This window comes from Manacus candei, unplaced genomic scaffold (genome assembly GCF_025592945.1).
Source record: "Manacus candei isolate 608988 ecotype Guabito, Panama unplaced genomic scaffold, ASM2559294v1 h1tg000003l, whole genome shotgun sequence".
In the NCBI taxonomy this organism is placed as follows: domain Eukaryota; kingdom Metazoa; phylum Chordata; class Aves; order Passeriformes; family Pipridae; genus Manacus; species Manacus candei.
In genome coordinates, this window is record NW_026138051.1 from 11,465,256 (window position 1) to 11,491,241 (window position 25,986).

Sequence of the window (25,986 nt, forward strand, 5' to 3'; positions counted from 1 at the left end):
CCACTGCTCAGAGGATGCTGGGATGGGAGAAAACAATGTCCTTTCTTTTAAAGAAATGCCCCAAGTTGTGGGAACTATCTGGACTTGGCAGGCTGCTCCCAAGGCATTTGCTTTTTGTTTACCTTGGGCCTGGCTGCCCCTGGCAGTTGTTACCATCAGCCGCCTTCCTTATCTGTTCTTTTCTATAATAAACACTGGAGCAAAGGTTTGGAATTAGTCACTTCTGAGGCACTGCCTGCCTCCCTTTCCAGCTTCTGTCTTATCGTCTCGTTTTTGGACCCTTGAGCCTTTTCCACTCCGTTCTGTGCCTCTTGGTTTTCCTGTCTTCTCATTGCACCGACACAGAAAAGAGCTCTTTCAAATTCCCTGTAGGTGTGTCATCCCCAGGGCTGCCAGCATCCCAGGAAACTGCTGCCCTGGGACAGCTGTGTACACTCACGCTGCTGCTGCTGCTGTGTGCTACAGAGATTTTTCTAGCATGACTTTCCTAATTCAGTGGATGGGTTTGATGAGTTTCTGGCTGATGCCTGTTCAGATGAAGAGCCCATGGGGGCATTGTTAGGATCCTGGGAGCATCCCGAGGACCTGGCACCATGTCCTGCTCTTCTGCACAGCTATAACCACAGGGCAGTCAGTGGTTGGAGGGAATGCAAACACAGACAGCACCTCCAGAACACGGGTGTGTGGTCCTCATTCAGAGACTGAGTTATTCCTACTGCTTTTCTTCCACTTAGAGATTCCCTGGTGATCTCTAAGCATTGTCCTGACATAGATCTTGCTTCTGACAGTACCAGAGGAGAGGTAGCAATGAGCAGTCCAGGGTGCAAGAATTTCTTTCTGTCCCTGATCCCATCTCACTTTAAAAATGTACAGAGCTGCATATTTCATTCAACACATGCAAATACAGTTTCCTGTCTACCCTTGCTCTGCCTGTTGAAAGCCAGTCACTCTTCCCCATGGGACAGCCTGCCAGGTAAATTCCACTTGATGTATAACATATTTCAGTCCTGCCTCTGGAAACAGCCAGGATGGCAGAATGGGAGCAGAACAGGAGAGCAGCCCATGTTCACCTCACAGCAGCACAAAGGCATTCAGTGAGGATGCATATTTGTTAAATTCTGTCTGGATTTCCTTTGCTGGATGCTTGAACATGTTGTCCAGCCCTTGCTGTATTATTCCCTCCTCTCTTATGACATTATCTCCATGATGATTTAGAGCCAAAGGTGGAAACTCTGACTCTGGATCTGTCTCTGTGGTGGGTTCTTGCAGTGTGTGGGGGGAAACCTGCCTGCTTTCCTTTCAGAAGGCTGGACTGGGAGCTTAGTCACAGATTGTCTATCTTAATCAACATTTCAATTTACTGGATTGAGCTGGTTGGGGCAGAATTCTTCTTTCTTGCAAAAACACACTCAGTAAAAAAAAAAATAAAAAATAAAGTATCCAACCAAGCCCTTCATCAAATGTAAAACAGGATTTGGGCAATTTCTGGGCTGTATCTTGGCACAGGTGTGGGTGTGACAGGAAAATGGAGCCTGCTGATCTCTTTCAAGCATTCTGCAGGTTGCATATCAGAGCAGGAAAATACCTTGGGGTTAGTCCAGCTTCACTGGCTTCTCAGTGCCCTTTCTGCTGGTGTCTGTGGTGATGAACTGGAGGAAGTTTCTGCCCAAGAGCATAAACAGGCAGCAAGTCCTATAACTGTCCTGTGCTCTCAGAGTCCTGATATGTGAAATGAAGCTGATGATAGCTGGTGTTAGTGGATATGCCAGTGTCAGACCCTCCCGATATCTGTTTTGGGGAAAGATATTTTGATTTTTTGGCTGGAGAGGATTGCAGACAGCATCCCTGTGGTTACCCCGATGTGCTGGAGGAGCCTATAACACTTGTCTGGTGTTTGGGGTGGAAGGGGGTTGCCATACAGGGTCACCTGTGGTGTGTGTGAGTGAAAGCCACGCCTCACACCTCCTTTTCTCGGGTTCATGTCTCTGGGGTCAGCCCAAAGGCAGCTTTCTCTCTGCCCCGCAGTGCTAACACAGCCCATCTCCGCAGCGCTGCCCGTAAATCCCGTCCTGCTCTTCCCGCCCGCCGGGGTCGGTGCTGTAACGTGGTGAAACTCCCTTGTGTACTCCACTAGACACTGAAACAAGCAAACAATAAATCTCTTATAAACCAGCGAGTAACTTGTTTTGGTTACCAGGGAGATTGCCAAGTGCAAATTCAACCTGAAATAGCGATGAGCTCATCCTTGGAGCAGCGTCGGTGCCTGAGCCGGAGCAGCCGGATGGAAAGGGAGCCAGCGCCAGGAATGCTGTCTACTCCACCGGCATTTGGATGCTGTGTGAGCTGTTTTGCCAAAGAGCTTTTGCCTTGTAAATGAGGTCGTGCAGGGGATGGTGCGTGAGGCTGGCTGCTGAGCCTGGGCTTTTACAATTCCTGGAAGTATGGCAATGACATTCCTTGTGGGACTGTGGGCTGGAGAGCCCTGGCGATGGGTTAAAATGCTGCAAAGGTGGCCTCTGCCATCTCCCTCATCCTGGAAACCTCTCCCTGTGAAAGGATGGTAGGGAAAACTGAAATGCTTGACTTGTAGATAAGGGCTGGTTCTGAACAGCTGGTTATGCAGGTGTAGTGACAGGCAGAGCCTCTGCTCTGCTGCTGCTCCAGGTGCTGGAACAAGGACTTGGGAAAACCTCACCCTCTTCTGCAGCATACCTGGGGCAGGAGCTTGAGAATTCATCTCTGCCATTATTTCACCTTTAAGTGTCCCCAGTTTAAGTAGATCAGGACTGGACTTTGGGAGTCACCTCCTGCCCAAGCACAGCAGGCACTGTGGGAGCAGCTGCTGCAAACAGAGATGTCTTTCCTGCTCTCTCCTGCAGAGCTGAGACCAGGGTGATTGAGGTTGGGATTGGAGGGGGCCCTTGCTGTGCCAATGGGAAAGGCAGGACAAGGAGGCTGTGCTGCACTTGATCTCTTTGGCAGCCCAGGCAGGGCTCCCATAGCATCCTGCACCTTTCTCTGCTAAGGCAGAGATGTTTCCAGATGTACTTGCATGCAATTTTCTGAACTAATACAATTTTTAACTAAAAAGGTCTGCCTGTAGGAGGAAGTACTGCCTGTCTCCCTATACTAGGGTGCTGCAGTGGAGAGGCTGACAAAGGGGTGGCAGTGGTCTCTGCTGCTCCCTTTTCTTGGGTGCTGTTCTCCATTGCTGAATTATCAATACATGATATTATGTAGAAATACATCAGAACATCACCTGGTAGCTGTCTTGATGAAGCAATGCATGAGCCCCTTACCAGGGGCCCACTGACGGATTACACCAAATCTTTTAAGATGTAGTTACCAGTGACTGAAACAGGTATCAGTTATCAACAGCACAAATGCAAAAGCTGAGCCCCTGAAATGTAGTCTGTGAACCTCCTCACATGATGCAAAAATATAATCCTTTTTTTACATTAATCTCATGGCTTTCTGGACCAAGGGATGAAGGTTGCATCTATAAAAGAGATCGGTTTCAGCAGGGGTATTTTGGAAGTCTTTTATTATAATTTTACAAGCATGGAGTGATCTGTAAAATTATGTCTTTTTGCAAGTCCCTGTCAGGACTGTGGGTGGATTTTTTCCAACTCTTTTCTGGAGTCATGTGGGAAATGCTTTGGTGGTATGTCCAAGTCCCTCAGCATCATGGGCAGCTCTGTCAGAGCCACCACTGCATTCAGCCATCAGCTTTAGGGAAAGGTTTCATGAAAGTATAAAGGCCTTTTATAGCTGGCAGAGTGGGCAGTGCTCTCAGTGGTGTGCCTGGGTTTGACTCTGTGTGACTCTGCTGCGTAGCACAGACTTGTGCCCTGGTCACTGTGCCCTCTGAACAGCCCATCACTGAGCTGGACATGATGCTAAACAAGCAAACCTACACATGCCACTGCAGCCTTTTATCTTCTGCTTTCAGCAGCTCTTTGAAGACAAGACATCATTTGTCTAAATGTGAATTGTTTGCATGAAGTGTTTGATGGTCCTTTGTGTCACCTCTTTCCTGGGGGTGCAGCAGTGAACACTAACATTTGGGAGCAGGACAGACATCCCTGCAGGTCTGCAGGTCTTCCCCATGTCCTCTCCCAGTGTTTCACCTCCTTGGTATTGAGGAGTGTTTGCTTTTTGGCTGTCTGTGGACAAGCAAACATATTGCTGTGCTTTGCAGATCCTGGACTTGGCCAGGACTGAGCCTAACCTTGCTCAACACTGCCACAAAGAAGGCAAGGCTTGCTACCAGGCTTGCTCTAGCACAGTTGAGAAGAGAATTTGGCTCAAGAGGTGTAACTCTATCAAAGGGACAGCAGAGCCCTTGCTATTGCAGGAAAAGTCCTTGATAATTTGGAAACCTCACCCTTCCCTCATTGTTCTGCCATATTCCCAGAGGGACATGGGTGCTTCTGGGCTCTCATGCAATGTAGTTGCACAGGCTGGTTTTAAAAGAAAGCAAACCACTGTTTCACATCTGCTTTAGCTTTTTGACAGTTTTGTTTGGCATTTGTGTGCAATTAGCACTGCTTTTCTGTCACACAGAGCTCATCCTCTAATAGCTGGATTTGGACAGCAGTTGGACAGCTTGCAGTGGTTGTACAGAGAAGGGCTGTTTCTCTTTGCAGACAGTGTTACTTGTTGTCTCTGAATTTATTGTCTTGTTGCTACTTGAAAAAGAAAGCAAAATCATTTTTTAGGCCTGGATCCAGCCACAGAGCAGGGGAAGGCTTAATCAAACACATAAGTGCTTCCACCAACTCCAGTTGGTTTATTTCTATGTTTAAAAGCAAGTACTCTTCTAAGTATCCCACTTTTCTCATTCCAAAGTTTGTGTTTAATGAATGTACCAGCCCAGAGACTTTGCCCATCCCTCCAGGAGTCAGCACTGATAGAAATGCTGTAACGTGCAGTGCTGCTATGAGAGCCTTGGAGGAGCACAGAAGAGGAGAGGGAACCTTCTCTTGCCTCTGAATGCCTTGGCCTGGCCCTGGGGAGGTGGAGGATGAAGGATTTTGCCATTTCAGCAAATGAGAGGCAAATTAAATTTAGCAGTTTAAGTAACCTCTCCTCCCCACCCTGCTTTGGCCCTGACTGTCTCTTACTAACTATTAGTCTACTGAACTTAACATTTCCAAGACATTAAAGGAACTCAGATTTTTCCAGATCACCCAAAAACTGGAATGGGAGTGTGCTGGGGAAGGAGAATTCGCCTGCCTCCCTCTCTAAAACAGTCTCCATCCTGCAGATAATGACAATAGGGATGCCACAAACCAGGGCAGGGCTCTGAAAGCCATTCTGGGCTGGGACACTGGTTTTGGCTGAAGTTGAACCCTAACCCTGATGAAAGACTTTAAGATATTTGTTCCTTTTTTTTACATTTGAAGCTGTGTTTTCTAAGCCCCACAAGGAATGCTTTCCAGGGTAGTCCTTACCCAGCTCTGATCTGACATGATTTCCAGGGAGACTCGGGATCCTTATCACTTTATGAAATTTACATTGCCTTACAGGCACTTTGAAAATATTATCCCTGACTCCAGAGAACTGGCTCATACATTTTAATGCCGTTATTAGAAATTGAATTGACAACACTTATCCTCAGTAGAAATTGCTGTGCAGCTCAGGGGGGAAAAATGTAGAGAAGGCATTGTTGGAGACTTTGGAGAGCTCTTGTCATCCTGAGATGTGTGTGCTTCTGGTGCAGTGTGTCTGCTGAATGAGAAAAGCAGGGGTTGGTATACACCAGAGGAAGGGAAAAGAACAAGTGTGTGGGTCAGAGGCATGGGATGAGACAACAGTGGGACTCAAAGCATCCTAAACAGCTTCTGGACTGAAAGGGAGAGCACAGTGGTGGGGAAACATGGGCTGCTCTGGCTTGTGTGCCCCGGGATGCTGTGGAGGTGCTGCACACCAAAGGTGAGACTGAGGGGACACTGCATCGCAGTCTACAACTTCCTCAGGAGGGGAAAAGGAGGGACAGGTACTGATCTCTTCTCTCTAGTGACCAGTGACTGGACCCAAGGGAGTGGCCTGAAGCTGTGTCAGGGTGATTTAGATATTAGGAAAATATTTTTCACCCAGAGGGTGATTTGGCTCTGGAACAGGATCCCCAGGGCAGTGGTCACAACACCCAGCCTGACAGAGCTCAAGGAGCTTTTGGATGACACTCTCAGGCACAGGGTGTGGTTCTTGGGGCTATCCTGTGCAGAGACTTGGACTTGATGATCTTGTGAGTCCCTTCCAACTCAGGATATTCTATGATTCTTTATTTGCTGTTTTAGTACTGTAGAGAAAATGAGCTGAGTGAGTGCTGCCTTAAACTGGCATGTGAGTGGAGTGCTGCTGAGGTGCTCAGATTGGTGAAAGGTACCCTTCAGAGGAGAAGCAGCAAGGTACTGCAACAAAGAAACACACTGAAAACAGGTTGCTTTTAGAATAAATTCTTCTTTTTTGGTGTAAATGAACTTATAAGAACCAGCTGACCATGGCATGTGGTCTCTGAGGAGCACTTCACATTGGGCTGCAGAGCATTGAGGCTCTGGAGCTGCTGAGCTGGGAGTTCTTGCTATTGAGTGTGGAGGGAGGAAGAGGGACAGAGCTGGCAAAATACTCCTTTATCAGGGCTTCAGGCTTTTAGGGATGTCTGGCTGACTTCTCTGGTTTTGCCTGAGTCTCTTGGAGGTCAGTTTGGGAAAGACCAGCCATGGCAAGTTCAGTAGGATCAGTGCAAGTGGTCTCCCAGTCTGGCATGGGCTCCAACTTCCCTGTGGAAGGAGAGAGGCAAAGAGCCTGGCTGAGCAGTGTGATGCATGGCCACTGAATGAACAGGGCTGTAACAGGAGGCTTGATGAGCTGACTTGCAAGATGTTAATGTGAATGGTCGTTAAAATCAACCAGCTAAGTCTGGGCAAAGGGGGGGAAAGTTAAATGGCATCTGTTTTGGAAAAGTGTGAAAACGCAGGACCCAAGTGAGGTGTCTTAGAAGGTGTGCCAGGCTCCATCTGACAAGTGAGCAGGTGCCTCCTCACCTGCCCTGCTGGGTGACCTGGAACACGTCCCCAGACTGCCCTGAGCATGTCCCTGGATTGTCCTGGAGCATGTGCCCTGGCATGGCCAGCGGGTCCCCGTGTGATGTGGTGCCAAAGAAACAGTTGTGAATCTGAAGCCACTCCAAGGTGAAGGGTTTCCACTTCTCCTGCCCTTGCTGGTGCAGGGCTGGACATGGCCCAGCCTGCCAGCCTGGCTGAGCCCTCATTGTGAGTGTTGGGGTGCAAGGATGTTGAGCCCTTCTCTCATTTTAAAATGCACTTATCTTAAGATGGAAATTAAATCAAACATTCTCAAAGTAGAGGTTTATGAAAATAGCTCTTGTGACTAATCTGGCCCCTTAGGCCTCACTGGAGGAGACCTTGCAGCTTTGTTTTTCCTTGTAAAGAATGCTCAGCATATGTCCTGACAATTAGTCAGACTGCCCAAAAATACCCGTCAGCCCTGCAAACTGATCTCCTTCAGCTCTTGGAGCTGAGACAGACACAGGGTTATGCACTGTGGGGATTTGGGAAAGGTTATTTTTAAAATGGCCACATAACAAGAGGGATTTGGTCCTTTCAGCCACCAGTTCTGGCTAATAACTGAAGGTGCAGGCAGCCAAATGATAATCTTGCTTGAGGTGACTGCCCAGGGTAATGGGCTGGTTCTCCTGCTAAACCCATGGGCAGGGCTGGCTCTGTCAGCTCTAAATCAGTGCTGAGGGCATGGCCTAGGGCCTGTGCCAAGTTCGGGCAGTGCTTTGATGGTGTGCTGGATGCCAGGGTGTCTTCCCAACTGGCATGCCAATGCTTGGAAAGGCACGTCCTCACTGAAGCGATGGCCCTTCCTCACCTTTAGCCAGGAAATGTGCTTCTGCCCAGCCCTTTTCTGAGAGCTTTACTTTAGCCTTCTCTGAACACCTGAGCTGAAGTTTTCTATCCTCAGTGTCTCTCACGTGCTGAATTTCTGGAGGATGTTTTGCCAGCATCACAGTCCATCCACAAACAGCTCTGTCTTCTCCCCTGACAGTCAAGCTCTGAAACAGGTGACACCAAGGCTCCTCAGTCCTGCAGAGCCCTGCTGGTGTGGGGTTTTGGCTTGGCCACTGTCCTGTGGGGGCAGAGGATGGAGGTCTGCAGAACTATCTGCCCAGCAGCTTCCCAGGAACATGATGTTGTGCTAGGAGACATCACACAGAAAGCATTCCCAGCCTTCAGAGGCAGAGTTTGGGCATTGCCTGTAGAACTCTCCTTGCAAGTTTTCCTTGCTGCCAGGTCCTGTTGACCAAGGTGTCAGGGGAGGGTGTCAGAGCTACTGCAAACCCATGGGGGGATGCTGGAGAGCATGTGTGTTGTAACTGATGTCTGGGTAGCTGCTAATTTCTGACTCCTAGTGGGTAGGTTTCCAGGGAATGACCCAGCTTTCAAGGAGTGATGCAAACTAACAGCTGAACTTCCTTCCGTGCGCTCCACAGTGAGCTGTTTAACTTCACTGGAGCAGAGCATCGCTCAGCCAGGCTGCCCATGAGAAGTAATTGAGAGTAATTAGAACTGCAGAGAGCAGAATGGAGGCTGTGAAATATTATTTCAGTGATGGCCCAGTAGCTGCTCAGTGAAGTCCTGACATGAGTACTTATTGTGTGGGTATGGTAGGATTATATTGCTGTGCCTGTTCATCGCACCTCATCTGTCCTGGAAAGACTGCTGTGCTGCCTGCCTGAGATCAGTGTGATATTTATTTGACGGGGACTTAAGTTACTTTGCTCTGCTCTGAAGCCAGGGCTAAGCCATGAGGGGAAAGCTGAGACTGGCAAATGTTTGCCTCACTTTTGACTCCACCGGTCATTCCTCCTGCATGTGAGTGTGTCTAAATGTGAAAAAAGACAGACCCAAAGTTGGTCAAGATTGCCCTAAGGAGCTTCTCTGTCCTAAGTGTGAAGTTTTGGGGCAATAAGTTAGGGAATAACCAAGGTGTGGTGCAGCCTGTTTGGCCCCAGGGCTCTTCCCAGGGCCACATCACCTGGTGAAAGTGCTGTCAGTGATAGAGAAGCATCACAGCCTGGCCACAGCGCTGCTGGGTGGGTCTGTGCACGACCCAACTCCAGGGCTGCTGGGGGAGAAGATGCAAATACAGTATTTGAAGCTTTTTAGCTTACTTTTGGGCTTGATACTCTTAAAGGCAGATGAATCAGACCAGTCTTGGCAGTATATATGGATCTTTCTCCTGAGAGGAATGAAGGAAATCGTGTCCCCTTAGGGTTGGCTGATATTCATGGGCACATTCAGACCTGCTGTTTTCACCTTGCAGTTTGTCAAGGGGGCTGTGGGCAGCCTGCTGAGCCTCCCAGTCTGCTGTCTGCACACTCACAGCTCCCCTCTACAGCATGAGTTGAGGCAGAAAGACATGGGAGACAGAGCTAGGAAGAGAAACACAGCTCAGGTTTAACTGAGTGCATTTAAGACTAATACATTTAGCTTTCTAAGAGATTTTAAAAAAATCTTCAGCCTTTTGGGACTATCCCTTTTTGAGCTTGTACTGAATGTCTAAATCCTAACTGTTGGGACTACATCAGGCACTCAGTGTCCTTGCTACTGGAAGATAGTCTTGGCATCTTATCTGTAACACATGAAAGAGGCACAGGGAGGAGGGAGCAGGGATGGGGGAAATGGACTTTCTCGTGCAGTTGATTCAAAGCCAGCCTTGCACAGCACCTAAAGCTTCTGCAGCCTCTCCTCACCCCAGTCCTCTCTGGAGCCTGTGTGTCCTGGTGCTGCTGCCATGGGGTTGTTTGGTGCCTGAGTCCCACTGTACTGTGGCTTCTGTTCTCCAATCCTGCAATAGCCAGGACAGGGAACAGGAGCTGAACAAAGCTTCGGGACTACAAAGCAGCTCCTGATTTATGTGCAGACACTCCCCCCAGGCCTCAGTCACTTGGCTTTCAGCAGCACTGAGAGGTCTGCCATGTCAGCAACAGGTGATGGGAAGAAGTGCCAGTCAGGAGCATGTGTGTAGGGGAGCCACAGAGCAGATGGCAGCAGAGAAATAAATTTGGAGCTGCCACGGGAATAGTCCTGGAAACAGTCCAGCCTGTGGATCGAGGCAGATGGAAAAAAACTTGGTTTATATCTCTTCCTGGTTTTGCTTTTTTTTCAGATGCTTTTATTTCCAGTTCCATTATCTCTTAAGCATTATTTCCTGTCTGTTGCTTCACTCTCATTCCTATTTTTTTATCTCTTCTTATCTTGCCTTCTTTTCCCCCTTTTGTTTCCATCCTCACTATATCTGAGTTCATTAAGGGTTGCCCAGTCTACGTCCACTTCCTTATAAATCTATTCCCAGATCCTCTATGCCTGCCTCTACAGCTGATCCTAAAAGCTTCCCTTGGCACTGAAAGGCTCAGCACACTGGTCTGACCCAGCTGTGAGCTGGAGTTCAGCATGAAAGAATGAAAACCACCCTTTGTTCCTTTGCCACGTGTTGCCCTGTTTCCTCCTCTACTGTCCCCTCTGGAGCTGGTTCCCTGAGGGCACAGGGCTCACCTGATGGCTGGTGTGTTCATCCCTTCTGTCACTGCAGTGATTTCCTTGCTGGTTTAGCTCTGGATGTGAGTACATCCTGTGTGGACTCAGGTGTCTCTGCCTTGTGTTCCTGTGAGTGTGGGAAGCTTCAGGGGTGAGGAGGCACATCCTTGTACATGGAACAGGGGAACTGAGCTGTGTTTGAGAGTTCTGCATTTTTGGGATACTTCAAAGAAAAACTGTCCAGTTTTGAACTGGACTGGCTGCTTGAAAGGACTAGGTGGAAACTCCTCATTTTGTTTCAGGTGTAATCCTGGTTGGAGCAGACCAGGGGCCATCCCCTGACTGCTCTGCAGTGCCTTCTGCCAGTGCTGGGAAAGAAAGCATGTTGGATACTGAGTGCTTGGAGAGCTGGATCAGTCCCAGGTGGCAGTCCTGGTCCCAAACTTGCCCAGAATTTCTGTGGTACTGGGGGCTGCTGCCTCTTCTGTGAGAGAACACATGCATGCAATCTGAGAGATTTAAAATGGGAAAAAAAAATCTGCTGTGCTGTTACTTGAAAAGAAAGAGGTGTTTGTAGAAACCTGGATGTGGGGGGCCAACTCTTGCCTGCCTGGCACAGCCCTGGCCAATGGGACTGTGCTGGTCCTGTGCTATTCCTGCACAGCCTCCAGCTGGAGTGAGTCCAGGGTAAGGGAAGGGACAGGAAGGGTAGGGAGCAATGTGGGACTCTCATTTTATGGGGAGCCTGGTGAAGGGCCAGTGTGCTTTTCTGTGCAGGTGTGCTGTGCACTGCTAGCAGTGTGTGTAGAAGGAGAAGGTACAGCCTTATCTTAAGGGGTGGACAGGTGTCTGCTGCTGGTATGTACTACTGCTTTCTTTGATGATGGTGACTAAATAGTTCATCAATGCCTGGGTTATAACTGCTCTATTTAGGACTTTCTGCCTGTTGAGTGACAGCAGGATGTGTGTGAGCAAGCTGAGAGGCCCAGACCTTTTCTGGCAGGATTCTTAGGGCAAGAAAATACTCTGGAAATCACAATGTGAATCATTTGTTTATCTGAGTGGATGACATTATGCCCCAGCCATGCTGCTTTGCAGTTGGACCCATGTGGTGGGATCAGGGTATCCAGGGCAGCTCCCTGGAAAGCCTACAGGACAGGTTTAACATTAAAAACATAACATCCCAAGCCCACATGCCCTGCTGTGTACTCACTGATGTATTTGTACCACTCTTCTCTCAGGGTGGGTGCATGTGCCTGGCTCACAGAGAAGGGCTCAGACAGGGCTGGCACACCTTGTTCTGAGGCACCCTCTCCTTCCTGGAGATATCTGCTCTCTGTCATGTTTCAGAGGACAACAATGTCCCTCCTTGGCACCTCTGCTATACACTGCACCACTGGTGTGTTTATTCACTTGTGGAGGAAGAGGGGCCTGGGAAGAGCTGGGAGTTGTCCAAGCTCATATGGCTTAGACCAACCAAGAAACCAAGAGCAGCTGTTGCAGTTGATCCCCAGTCTATTCCTGCTGTGTTGGACCAGGAGGCCACAAATTCAAACAAACTGGCCTTTTTGTCATAGACTGCTCTGGAGAATCACCAGAGTGAGCTGTGCCAGACAGTTTCATGGTGAAGCTTCATGGGCATCAGCAGGGCTGTGTCTTCCTCCTATTTTCTGGCCAAGCTTTCTCCATCCCACCTCCTCTAGCCCAAACCTGTTGTGGTGCTTCAAACTCACGTGTGTTTGTGCACATGAAACACTGTGATGGCCAAGTGTCCACCCCTGCCCTCCACACCCCTCTGCAGTGCTGCCAAACCACTGCTGATTGCAGCTGCCTCTGGGTGGGTGTGGCAGCTGCTGGCATCACACAGCAATGCTGTTCCATCTTTTAGGATGGAGAGCAAAGGTTTCTAATTGAAATGCCAGGGTATTCTGGGGGAAGTAGGAAATGACTGCCTGGTGAGAGGGTGCCAGAGCTTTGTGTAGGGAACTAGAAAGGGATGAGAATAGTTAATGGAGTAAACTCTACGTGCATTGCCAAAAATGAACTCATGTCTGTAAATATTACACTGCACGCAGCAAGATTAGCACAGGAAAATACCAGTTGTTAGGGTTCCTGTTACCATCTGAATTATGCAAACAATTTGCTGGAGTTTATAGATGAGCTGGGGCAGAATAACATTGGGTTTTTCTCTGCCAAAGAGTTTCAGTGCATTAGTATCTTAGTGTGTTTCCCAGCCTCAATCTGCTACATGAGTGGATCCATGCTGTGCTCTTTTGGGATGGCAGGCTGTCAAGTGTGGCCTTTTCCAGGCCATGTTGGAAACTTGGAGGTGTTGGGATGCTGGTGAGGTGCTGACCTTGTGCATGTGCTATATGGGGGCCCTAAGATGGGTGTGAAGGCCCAGGTGACATGCGTGGCTGAGGAGCTCTTGGGACCTCTGCAAGTGGGACGCAGAGATGCTCCTGGCTGTAGCAGGGCTGCTGTTCAGAGGCCAGACACCACCACGATGGGCTCCCTGGAAGGAATGATAAACATTGGCTTTTCCCAGTGGCTGTCAGGGAGGTTGACTGACTTTCCCACGGCCGTGCAGTGCGTCAGGGGTGAGGCAGGATTAGCAGCTGGGCGGCCCTGGCCCCCGGCCCTGAGCGTGCGCCGACACCAATTGCATAACCCAGAGTGAGTTTGGGGCTGTGGAGCTGCTGCTGCCTGGGTGTCCCCATGGGAGTGAACCCCGAGCCAGAGCTGCCTCCACCCTGCCATCACTTGGGTGGAAATAGGTTGGTTGGAGCCATGGAGCTGGGATTTTCTAGGGAGCTTTGTGGGCACCTAATGGAGAGGACAGAGACATGAACCGGTGCCCTCTAAAGTCACGTTAGATGCTGGAGAAGCCCCATATCATGAAAGCCAGCTTTCTAAGTGCTGCTGTTCAGGGACTCACTCACTTTGAAGAGTTAATGCCTTGAGCTTCCTCAGGGTGAAAGCTGGGGGAGGACCAAGCACAGTAGTTTTACTGGTAGTAAAACTTCACCATGACCTTCGTGTTGAAAGCAAGTCCAACCCACCATGAATTTATCTGCTGGTACTTCTGTGGGCTGTCAGCTGAGTTCCCAGGGCTACAACCCACATCCTTCCATGGTCCTACATCCAAAGAACAGTCTCTTGCTGGTTCCTGGGACTGCAGCCCCTTCAGCCCCCATTGGACTGGAACCCCCCTCTTCCCTTCAGCAATGGCACAGCAGCATTAACGTTGGGTCTGTAATTCAGCTTGGGACTGTTGAGACACAATCTCACTCTAAAGCCAAGGCCAAATAGTACTAGCATGGGGTCAAGTTCCTGAGGCACACTCTGCCTTTGGGACTAATTTGGGTGCTGAGTAGCTGGGCAGGTATTTGAATGTTGCCTACAGAGACCTAGAGGTCTCAGGATCCTATTCTTCTCCCTTGGATCACCTAAAATGGTAAGAATTTTCCAGGGGGATTAAGGTTGTGATCTCTGGGGAGGGGAGTGGACATCTGGTAGGAGTCCCGTCCGTATTAATAGCCTCCGTTTAAATGGATGTTATCAAATGGGGCAGCTCCTTATCAGCCAAGAGACTGTGAACTCCGTTACCTGAGGGGCTGCTGCTGACTTTGGGCTGCTTAGTCATGGCTTTCCACAGGCACACAGGTAAAGCAGACGTGCTGCCAGGTGTGGGAATATGCCTGGTAGATGGGGAGGAAGGTTTTGCTGACAGTCTCCTGCACCAGAGAAATAACTCTTTTGAATTCAGTCTGAAGCCTCAGCAATCTGCAGCTGGAACTCCTGATAGCAAATGGGCTGATAACTAGCATGGGGGGACTGGTGCTGGGAGCAGGGGGGGGGTGGTGGCCTCGTTTATTTGTAAAATGCATTGGATGGTAAGTGCTATTGTATCTGCTCCTGGTAAGTGCTGCTGTGGGAAGGCTGGGGCTCAGCTGCTATTTGAATAAGACTTGGTGACAATGGGGAACAATGCTCCTTCTTACAGCAAGCTTATTGTGGTGAGCAGGGAACCCAGAGCTGAGGGGAGCCCATGTGTAAACCCCAGAGGGTTTGCTCTGCTCTGGTGGTTTTGTGATTGCTCTCTCTTCTCTGTTTGTCTTGTACATCAGATGGGCTGACTCGCCAGTGATAGGGAAATGTGAACTTCTCCTTCCCATTAACACTGACAGGAACCTTGAGACCATGTTTTGCATGTCCCCACGACATGCAGATGTGTGGTGTCTTCCCATCCCAACTAATCTCCTCTAGCCCTCCAGCTGAAGACAATCGGAAGCTCTTTGGGATTTTTAAAGGTCTATCTGACTCTTAGAAGCTGTTTTTGTGTGTGTCCAACATGCATTTACAGCCCTACTCCATAATGACGACGGCAGTGCCATTGCATCTCTTGATGAGATCAAAGGGTGGATGTGCTTGGGGAGAGATTTGGGGTGCAGCTGCCATGGGCACCAAAGCGAGCTGCTGCCCCCCGGGAGCCAGGAGTGCTTGTGAGACTTGGGAACATAGAGCCTCCTCAGAACTGGGGAGGAAAGGCACAGCAAAGCTCAACTTTGTGCTGTGCCTCCCAGGACAGGGCATAAGCACGAGGCTGCTTGCACAGCCTGTAACTGCTTCGGATTTGCTTGTGTGATGAAGATGTACATTGTGCAAGGTGCCTTTCTGAGTAAAATTTGACTTCTGTGTTATAATTTGATGTAAGACAACACTTATTTTTTAACTTCAGTCCACAAGACTGTCTAATGTAGCGTCCTTTCAATATCTTCCCAGCTATACCTTTGTTTTCTTTCTCACCTTCCTCAGGGGGTGTTCCCTGGGACAAGGACTCACAGACTTGATGTTGTGCTGTAATGCAAAATGCTGAAGTGTCTTCTGAGCAGAAGCTGTGGTTGGAGGACAGCAACCACTCTGGCACCCCACAGGGAGCCCCAGTCCTGGGGAGAGTTGCAGGGGTACCATAGTGCCTGCTCTGGGGGTGGGGTGACTCCTCCATAGCAGGAGGAAGCTCACATTTGGCTCCCAAGGGCACCCGGGCATGAGAAGGGCATCCAGCTGTTGAGGTGGGGGCAGATCTCTGCATAGCTGGGAACACAACTGAAGAATCTGAAAGGCTTAATGCAGTCACAGAGTTAGTTACTGAACAGGATTCTTGTGTTAGCTGATTTGGTTACTTTTGAAAGGTTTGGACTTTGCTGCTTAAACTCTGCCTAAGTACTCAGCCTTACTTGAGGCAGCTGTGCCTTGTTAGCCTTAGCTGAGCCCTGTATTGAGTGCCAAAGCAATCCCTGGGGGAAGTGTTTGCAGGGCTGGAGCAGTGGTTTTTAATAAATAGCACATCCTTACTTCCCTGGGGAACTGTGAAGATTTAATAATGATTGGGATGTGCTCAGACATGGTGGCAATAGGACCGTAGGGAATGTTTTTGGCCACTGCCTGAGGAACTTGGAGCTGTTCTTGTTCTAAATAAAGAAGGTTCCATTTTATCAACAGGCTAATTTTTGAATTATAGAGTACGAGAGTCGCACGTGCCCCCAGCCTGGCAATGGGAGAGCAGAGTTCTCCACTCAGTACTGCCAGCCCTCCCAGCAAAAATAACCTGCAAGAGTTTTCTTTCCTTCTTTCTTTCCTTTGGCTTTGCAAACGCTTGTTGTCCAAGGCAGTGTGCCAGTCCCGAGTGTCACTTTGCATTTCGGATTAACAGGACCCTTTCTTTAAGGGTTTCCCTGGTATTTATAGCAAACCATGCAACACTGCACAGAGGAATGCTGAGAATGGTAACTCAGGTGACAGAGCAGGGGATACCAGGACTGAGCTGGAACAGGCGGGTGTAGCCAATCCTGGCAGTGTGGGGGCTGTGTACTCAATCTGCTGAGAAAAATAAAACTGACAGAGAGTCAAAAAGCAATTGCTCTTTTTCTTCTGTATGCAACTGCGGGTAGGGCACAGGGTTAACAACTTCATCTTCTTCCTTAAGTGACAGAATAATCTGTAAAGTATAAGTACAGTTTCTCTTGTTGTTTTTAGAGACCACACTTGAAGTTCTTCCTGGGTAGTTTATCACATTTAAACATACTCCCCAGAGACATTAACACATATCCTGTGCTAAGTGCTTTGCTTATCAGCTGTGCTTCAGCTCCCTTTGCTGAATGCTTTGGTTTCTTTGCTGTGCAAACCACTGCAGTGTTGCTCTGGGTATATAACTGAACTGGGATGAACCAGCCCAGGGGCGACCGGAGACAGAAACCCAGGGAGAGGTAGGGGGTTGTATGAATGCAGTAGCTTTTGTAGGATGGCACTTCTTGGGTCTGTACCCTCTCCATCCCAACCTCACCATGCTGCAGGGTGCAGACAGCCCTGACACTGAGCCTGACACAGCCCTGTGACAGCTCCACCACAAAGTGTCAGGATGACTTGAGGTGTGTGGCAGCTCACGGGCCCCAGATGTTTGAGATCTCTGGAGGGTGGAAGTCATGGTTGCCCAAGGGCTGAGGAGCAGCTTTTGAAAAGCAGAAGATGCTCCCAGGGGACAAGTGGCTAACTGGCACCTCTGTGGTCAGGTAAATGTTAGGGTTGTGTTCCAGTGGATCTTTGTGCCAAATACCCTGATACTTGAGAAGGCCACTGGCCTGGCCATCTGCCCTTGAGCTGTAGCCAAATCCATCAGGGAGCTACATTTAGACAGCACCCTGCCAGGGCTGGTGGGACAGGGACACCTTGCTTAGAGGGGGATTAGTTTCTGGAAGTATCGCTATATTTTTCTTTATCTCTTATTCTTCATGGGGGTCCTCTAGGCTATTTAAGGATGGGCATGTACCCCTCTCCCCTGCCACCTGTGCTGTCTCTTTTCACTTGTTCCTCTCCAGCAGAGCATCCTCCAGTCTGTCCGTACTTTTCTTATGTTTTCTAAATCCCGTTCTGTGGCCTCAGTGACAAGCTGAAATGGGGTTTGGATTAGTAGATGTCCTCAGGGTACATTATTCTTCTGGAGCCAAACAAGAGATGCTTGACCAGGCTGTCAGCTCGGAGTTGCTGTAATTTGGTGTAAAAGTACAGCCAAAGAAACTGTGTTCAAATAACTGCCAAGCTCAACCAGCTGCATTACTGATCTTATTTTAAGCACAGCACTGTGAAAAGAAGCACAAGGGTTCAGTGCTTTGGAGTCTAGTGGTTAGTTTGGTGAGTCCTTACTCTGAGCTCTGAATTTTGTGTTGCTGTAGCATAGTTGTTAATCCACAGCTGTGAATCTCCACTGTGTGCTCAACAGCTGCTGTACCACTTACCCATATGGGGAAGCAAGACAGTGGGCACTAACATAAAGGCTCCAAGGAAGTAATGATTTTTCCATATACCCAATGTGTCCTTAGTTTCATGACTTGCCTATTTTTCAGACAGTAAAGATAGGCCAGGGTTAATGTACCTGGAAACTCTGGAAAGTTAAGCTGTGGAGACTTGGTGCAGCTGGAGGGTGAACAGGTTATTAAGTAGATAAACAACTCCAAAAGCATGACCTGCTGCCAAACAGGCTTTAGAAGATGTAATTATTTTTATACAGAGCACAAGAAATATCTGCTCTGTTTACCTTCTGTGAGAGGGGACAAGAGGTCTGAGGGGAGCAGCTGTAGGATACTAAATGAAGCTGAGCTCTGAAGAGTCCACTAATGTTTGCTCCACTTTGGGAGAATGACCTGGTGGTCCCAGCACATCTGCAACTGGCCTGGGGCCCTGTTCTGCCACACACTGGTGGCTTTTGGGACTCTTGTGCACCAGCCCCTGGATGGGCTGTTCCTGTGGGAGGGTTGTAGGAGGTGGTCTGGCTGACATGGACTCTGGACATAAGCCGGGTGAGCAGAGCCCATGAGCAGGCAGCATGTTTGCTGTGAGAATGTGCTTGGGGCATCCTCACTGCAGGCAAGGGGACAGAGGTGCCTTCCCTGGGTCTAGATCAGGAATGATACTGCTGAGGGCAGAAAGCTCCTGGAAAAACTGGAAGTAAATGCCTATGTATGAGGGGAGCTTTCTGGTCGGTGAGGTGGCACGAGGCAGGCAGATGCTGGTCTGGCTGCAAGCACAGCCCAGCTCCAGGAGCCAGGCCAGGCCCAGTGTGAATTTGTCTGTAACTCCAAAGCTGCTGTGATAAATGTGCCTCACATTAGCGCGTGATGCATTACATGGGAGCACAGGATTATGTTACTCCCTGAGCCATACTTTTAAGATTATGTGTTCTGGTTGAAAGCAACCCTAAACCTGAGATGGGGAATGTTTGCTGTGGACTCCATGCAATTGCATTTCTTCCGAATTAAACCCACCTGCTTGCTAAAGCTCTGCAGAGCTGGCTGTGGCTCACATAGTTTCCATGTTTTCCAGCTGTTTATTTGTTTCATTTGCTTGAACTACCTTGGGGTAGTTGTCAGCAGCACATGGCCATCCCCTGGCCTTGGCAAGGTGGCATTTCCAGATCTTGGTTCCCCCGTAGAGTGCAGTTCCTGCCAGCTCAGCCTCCAGCCTGCCTCTGAAGTTTTAGGGGAAGGAAAAGGGTGTGAACTCAGCCTTTAGCTCTGCTGCAGCCTCCCCATGTCTCCAGGACTCATGAGCCAGGCTGGGCCCTGGTCGGGACCTGGTGGGTTGGATGTGTGCCCAGCTGGTGAGGTTGGGCCCTGCAGTTGGTGGCGAATCTGGAATTACTGGGGTGGGCAAGTGTCCATGAAAATCTGTGTGAACAGGTCCTGAAGGTGTAACAGGGCAGACCCAACAGCATCCTGGGGCTGCGGATGAGCCCGACAGGGTCCCGCTGACCCTTCCTTCCTGTGAGGGCACAGCTAGGAGTGACACACCCTCTCTATGCCCCAAAACCCCCAAACCCTATTTCAGTTTACAGACACTGTGCTGAGGCTTGGAGCAGCATGGCTGGAATGAGCACCAGTTGTACCAAAGAGCTCTGTCAGGAACAGGCACCAAAGCAGCCCCCAAAACTCCAGGGCCGAGTGGATGTTCCGAGGTGAGGCCACGCAATGGAGGCAGCAGCAGTTTGTATGGCCTGAACATGTCCTCTCCTTCCTTGCTCTGTGCTGGCACTGCTGCTCCATCAGGAAAAGAGGACGCTTCCTCTTGGCAGCCCCCATTGCCAGACCACGGCCATAACTCCCATCCGGTTGCTGATGGTGCAGAATGTTCAGGGCTGTGTCCCAGGGTGTTGGCCATGAAGGGAAACAGGGCTCTGCAGGGCTGGGGCTGTGGGAGAACGAGCTGGGATGGAGCTGCCTTTCTTGCCGCTCCACAGGCTTGTGTAACCCTTATGCCCCACCCCTGGAATTGTTACAGGCCAGCTTGGATGGGGCTTTGAGCAACCTGATCTAGTGAGTGACATTCCTGCCCATGGCAGGGGGTTTGGAAATTGATGATCTTTAAGGTCCCTTCAAACCCAAACCACTCCAGGATTCTCTGAACCCTGCCAGAGCCCTTGCACCACACAAGCGGTGATGACTTCTGCTGAGGAAGAGTGTATGGAAATGGAGGGAGCTTTTAGCAGGAGTGGTCTGGGAGGCTGAGGCTGGGTGTGCAGGATGGGATGGGTGTCTGGGGAGAAAGCATGAGTACGCACCTCTGGCCAAAGTGGAAAATCTTCTGGTCAAGAGCCCCCACACCCGTGGATATGCTGGATCCCTGGCCATGGGCCTTGACAGAGCCTCGCTGGCATGAACTGAAGAAGCATCTTTCCAAGCAGGGAGATATTTTCCTGTTTGTTTTTTTTTCCCTTATGATTTTATATCTGAAAGCCTGGTGAAAAGAGGCAGCTGGAAGCTGCACAACTATCCAGCACAAAAGGCCTTGGAGGGCTGCAGCTGGCTGAGGGTTCAGGCTGGAAACATGGAAACTATTCCGCTCTGCTCATTTGGTGGTGATTTCTGCACACAACTGATGTAGTGCCTCAGCCAGGACCTCGCTGAGGCCTGCAGTAATGAACTAAGGGACTGTCGGGGAGTGATTAGGTGTCATTACCCTTGCTTGATGTGAAATATGTAAATACAACAGTCTAGCGTCCTTCCTGTTAAGAATGTGATGGGGAAAGGCTGGTGTGGGACTCAACAGCAGCTGTGCTCCCTGAGTGAGCAGCCTGTTTCTGAAGGACTGCACCCTGTGGAAGGGACACATGCTGGAGCAGTTTGTGAGGAACTGCAGCCCATGGGAATGATTCATGTTGGAGAAGTTTGTGGAAAACTGCTGGAGGGACCCCACGCAGGAGCAGGGAGAGTATGAGAAGGAAGGAGGGGCAGACAAACTGTGATGAACTGATCATTGTCCCCCTTCCCCATCCCTCTGAGCTGCTGGAGGGAGATGGTAGAGGAATCAGGATTTAAGTTGAGGTTGTGAAGAAGGGAAGTGGCAGGGGGAAGGTGTTTTTAAGATTGATTAAGCTACTTTCCCCAACTGAATTCTGTTTTGCCAATGACAGTAATTGCTGAGTGATCTCTCCCTCTCCTTATCCTGATCCAGGAGCCTTTCGTATTTTCTCTCCTGCCCAGCTGAGGAAGGCACTCAGCCTCCCTGACTGTGATGGTTCATTAGCCTAACCTAGACCCTGGAGACACTGGGAAAATGCCAGTGCAGGTGGCAGAGAGGTGTCGTGTTTTCTAACTGCCTGAGCTGCATCATAGAAAAATTGCCTTAACACTGCTGCCACCGGGGCTGCTTTCTCTACCAGCAAGCCCTCAAGGAGTGTGACACCACCACATGCTCATTGCCGAGCCATCCTCCTCCTGATTTGCACAGCCCCCAGAAGCTGGAGCAGTTGTCAGGGCTGCAGTGCCGTTCCCTCACCCTGTGTCCCCTTGCAGGGCCTGGCAGCAGTTACACCGTGGGCACCATGTCAGAGCGCTTTGACTGCCACTACTGCCGGGACCCCCTGCACGGGAAGAAGTATGTGCAGAAGGAGGGCAGGCACTGCTGTGTCAAGTGCTTTGAGAAGTTCTGTGCCAACACCTGCACCGAGTGCAAGAAACCCATTGGAGCTGACTCCAAGGTGAGTGCTGATGGATGATGAGAACAGGCAGATGCTGATGAACCCTCCTGCTTGTCTTGCTGGCTCTGGTCTGTTTGTGAGCTACCGTGTGAAAACAAGTTCTTTGTGGGTCCTGTGGCTGGTGGGCCATGTGCTCCTTGGGCAAAGAGCCAGTGACACTGGGATGTGCAGAGGGATGCTCATGGTGGGTTGCTGTGGCACAGGAGCCAATTTCAGGTTCTTGATTCAGCAACATGGACTGCTGCAAATGCTGAGTTGCCCTGAAGAGAGAACTGCAGGTAACCTGCACAGGACCTACAAAAACTAATCTGGGCAAAGCACTGGGGAACTCAGGGTCTGATGTTGTCAGTTTGTCAGATGTTTATTACTTCGTGTTTATGGCAGTAATAATGTACACCTGGACTAGAGGGAGTGTGACAGCCTGAGAAGCACACATTTGCAGAACTTCAAATCTCAGAGCTGTTGCTTTGAAGCAACCTCTGCCACCCTCAAAAGTGATTGCGATTGTGTCAGTGAGTCTGGTTAAATGCCCTTCCCTTGACTGCTTGCAGAGGAGCTGCAGCTCCACCCACAGAATCAGACAGTGCTTAGGAACAAGGAATCTATCCTTGACTGCCCAGGCTGATAAGCCAGATGCTTGGCTTTAGGGCTGCTCAGTGACAGAGAAAAGCTTATCTCTCCCTTTCTGTTTGTTCCAGGAGTTGCATTTCAAGAACCGTTACTGGCACGATAATTGCTTCCGCTGCTTCAAGTGCTACACGTCCCTGGTCAACGAGCCCTTCATGCTCCGGGAGAACAACAAGGTCTGGTGCAGCAACTGCACTGCTACTGAGGATGCACCCAGGTGTAAGGGCTGCTTTAAGCCCATTATTGCAGGTACTGGTGCCAGTGAGAGGGGTACAAGGGCCACATTCTGCTCCAGGGCATAACCAGGGGGGTTTATCAAGCTGTGAGGCTGCAGTTATGGGTATGGGCATCACAGTGGAAGACAGAATCAGAAAATAGTTTAAGTTTTGACTGTTGCTCTCACCTGTCCATTTTATTCAACTACTGAAAGGCTTCTTTGCAGTTAACCCTCGTGTGATAATTAATAGTTAGTCTTAAACCATTTCTACCAAAAGCTTTGCTCTCTAAATCAAGCTATTCAGAGGCTCGGGCACCTGGTCTGACAAATATTTTAAGAAAATCTAGCAGCCCCTGGCTAAAATCAGATACAGAAATTAAGAGCTTGTCTCTTGTCTACATTCCAACTGAATCGTGAGTGTAAGTATGGACAGTTCTTGCCCACAGATAAGTTACACTGCACAGGGTGAGGGTTTGCCACAGGCCCGAAATCCCACATAACAAGTTATTTCTATCTGTTGCAGGAGACCAAAATGTTGAGTACAAGAAGATGGTCTGGCATAAGGATTGCTTCACCTGCAGCCAGTGCAGGCAAGTGATTGGATCCGGGAGCTTCTTCCCCAAGGGTGATGAATTCTACTGTGTCTCCTGCCATGAGCACAAGTTTGCCAAGACCTGCGCTAAATGCAAGAATGTAAGTCCTTCCCCTTTGCAAAGGCAGCTGCCAGAACCGGCTCTTGTGTGTCTTTTGGAAGCTGGGAGAGTAAACCAGAGACAGACCATGCTGAAGCTATACCAAGGCTCATGTTCTGTCCTTGAGATACTGGTGCCAGCAGCTGGTGGAATAACAGAAGAGCTGATGGTTCCTGTACATTATGGGATCTGGGCAGGGTCTGCTGGGTTATCTGATGGCAACAGTGCAGAAACCAAGAGGGCACCAGTCTTGCACTTGTTTTGTGGATGATTTAAGCTCTCTAATAGGTCCTGTGTATTCAAGAAGTGAATGTTTTACAACTTTTGCAACTGGTCAGTGTAGAATTGCAGTTACTGCAGGTAAAAGAAACTATTGTGAAAGTGCAGGTACACAGGACTTCAGGCTAGAGAAACTCAAGTGAGCTGCACCATTTAACTGTGATGCAAACTTCCGATGAGTTCCTCTCCATGACAAAGCCTTCCTTCCCTCCACCCCATGTCTGTGTCACCTCTCTTTTTCCCTACTGCTTCTAAACCACACCTCTGCTCTTTGCCTTCCAGCCCATCACTTCTGGAGGCCTCACTTACCAGGAAAAGCCTTGGCATTCCGAGTGTTTCATTTGCTCCAACTGCAAGAAGCCACTGGGCGGGAAGCGCTTCACCCCTGTGGAGGATGACTTTTACTGTGTTGAATGCTACAAGGAGTGCGTGGCCAAGAAGTGTGCTGGCTGCAAGAATCCTATTACAGGTATGTTGGGTTAAATGCAGCTCGAGGGCAGTGGGTGCTTAAGGTCAGAACAGTGATCCCCAAAAGCCACGGAGCCCAGAGGCGGGTAACATCAGAGCAGGTCTAGTAACCCAAGCTCAACCCCAGCAATTTACAAGTGATCTGACTCCAAGACACGTGTTCTTGCTGGATGGAGTTCGAGCCAGTAACTGAGCTCTTCACCCTTTGCATGCCTCAAATTTACCTCCTTCAAAACTCCCCCAGCTACAAGTGTTCCCACCTGTATCCTAGTTTGGGACCCTTCAGTCTAAAACATTTTACTGTCCCAAAGTGACATTTGCTTCGCTTCTGACGTATTTTACATTTAACAGTTACTGGATTACAGAGCTCAGCCTTGAAAAGTGGGCACTGTCCTGCCAGTCCCATGAGACTCATATTCCATTCTGCATTTTAGAGCCAGGATCTGAGACCATAAGTCCTGTTCTTGCTCTACATCTTTCCTTCAGCTTGACTGCTTCGTGGAGCAAGGATCCAAGGGAAAAAGCTTATTGCAGAGACAAGCCATGCAAGCCTTGTGCTAAGCTACCTGTTTCTATAAGAAACATCAAAAGATGCATCAAAAAACGTGCTTCATTTGCTACTTTGACTAATATTTGAGGCACACACTGTGGCCTGCTAGCCTAGAGAAGCACAGGAGGGAGTAAGAGGGGGATCTGCTGCTTGGTGGGCTGACCCAGCCAAGGCAAAGCTACTATCGCCGTCCTATAATTGTGTTCTCTCCTAGCAGGATTTGGAAGAGGAACCAGTGTGGTTAACTACGAGGATGAATCCTGGCACGATTATTGTTTCAAATGCACAAAGTGTGCCCGTGGTCTGGCCAACAAGCGCTTTGTTTGCCATAATGGAAAAATTTACTGTGCTGAGTGTCCCAAACGACTGTAATGAGCAGACAGCAAGTGCTGTAAGATGGATTTTAAAGCCCTGCTTTCCCAAACAGTCCTGGTAAAGGAGCAGGTTTTTGCATGTTGAGAATTTTATCTGTTTCCATTTTAGTATAAGAACTAAATTAGCTTCAATATACTGGGTTTGACTTTTGAAGCTCCTGCAGTACAAGAGCATGTAGCCTTGCAAAAATCTAACCTTGTTTCCAAGTAATTCTTAGTGTAAAGGCTTGAAATGCTGTTGTTAGATTTAGCATTAGAGATCCACACACTACATCATCTGTGTGTGGCTTAACTAAAACAAATCTAGTTTTAAACTTGTCTGGTATATGTTTCAGCTTGGCACAAGTGAAGTGGGTTTGACAGGGCATGAACCTGGGATAGAGAGATGCAAAGATTGCACCTGGGATCAGAGGGATTCGTTATTATGCTTTTACAAGTACAGGTACACAACATGCACTACACCATTAATAAATAATCATTAAATACCTTAGCTTACCCTACCACACCAAATTGCAGCACATGTACGGAATGGCTTCATCTTACTTATAACAATGTTTTGGCAGTGCAATTTAGCTTGGTTAAGGTTCCATAAACTTGTTTTAGTCTTGATTTCCGCATGGTTTGTCCAAAAGTTTTGCTCATCAGCTTTTTTTATATCATTGTTTAAACAAGGCTGTCTATGTGCAATTATTAATCCATTAACAAGTAGTAAATCTTTCACCTAAAACATGCACATGCATTTACAAGTGCCTTAAAAATAGCTCAGACAACGATAGCTCTCCTATCCTATCAGTGTATGTTTTGTGATTGAATAAAAGTAAGACTAGTGCCTGCTTGGAGTCCTACAGTCTGGAAAAGTTTTTTCTTTTTCATTTTGCCATCTTACATGATTGACACATCTTAAGGCTGAGCTACTGAAACCAAGTCTCATACACTGATACTGGCAAAGTAAAGAGTCAGCTGTGCTGTCACTGCACCCTTAAATATCTGAGGACCAAAGCAACGATTTCCATAAACTAATTAATTTTTTTAATATATTACTGACACCAGACCATCTGCCAGGAACAGCCTGTGTGAAAAAGCCCTTTGGAGAACATATGTACAGCCACTGTTCGTGCACAGATCCACAACCCTTCAGCAACCTTAATGCTGGTTTAAGGTTGGTGGGGTTTTTTC

The 25,986-nt window shown here is 48.9% G+C and overlaps 1 protein-coding gene across 3 annotated transcripts in view; it reads left to right on the forward strand.

The window, feature by feature from the left end:
- The window catches only part of FHL1 (four and a half LIM domains 1), a 31,376-nt gene extending 5,727 nt beyond the window's left edge, over positions 1 to 25,649 (forward strand). Inside the window, exons 1-6 of one of the 3 annotated variants that reach the window (XM_051784840.1) lie at positions 14,106 to 14,237; positions 21,419 to 21,603; positions 22,302 to 22,479; positions 22,971 to 23,140; positions 23,701 to 23,887; positions 24,651 to 25,649. In XM_051784840.1, the coding sequence (XP_051640800.1) occupies positions 14,216 to 14,237; positions 21,419 to 21,603; positions 22,302 to 22,479; positions 22,971 to 23,140; positions 23,701 to 23,887; positions 24,651 to 24,808 (900 nt within the window). In that variant the 5' untranslated portion in view covers positions 14,106 to 14,215 and the 3' untranslated portion in view covers positions 24,809 to 25,649. Of the gene's footprint in view, positions 1 to 14,105; positions 14,238 to 21,418; positions 21,604 to 22,301; positions 22,480 to 22,970; positions 23,141 to 23,700; positions 23,888 to 24,650 lie in introns of those variants that run through there. The other 2 variants (XM_051784848.1, XM_051784857.1) reach the window with 2 other exon arrangements.
- The last annotated feature ends 337 nt before the right edge of the window (positions 25,650 to 25,986 follow it).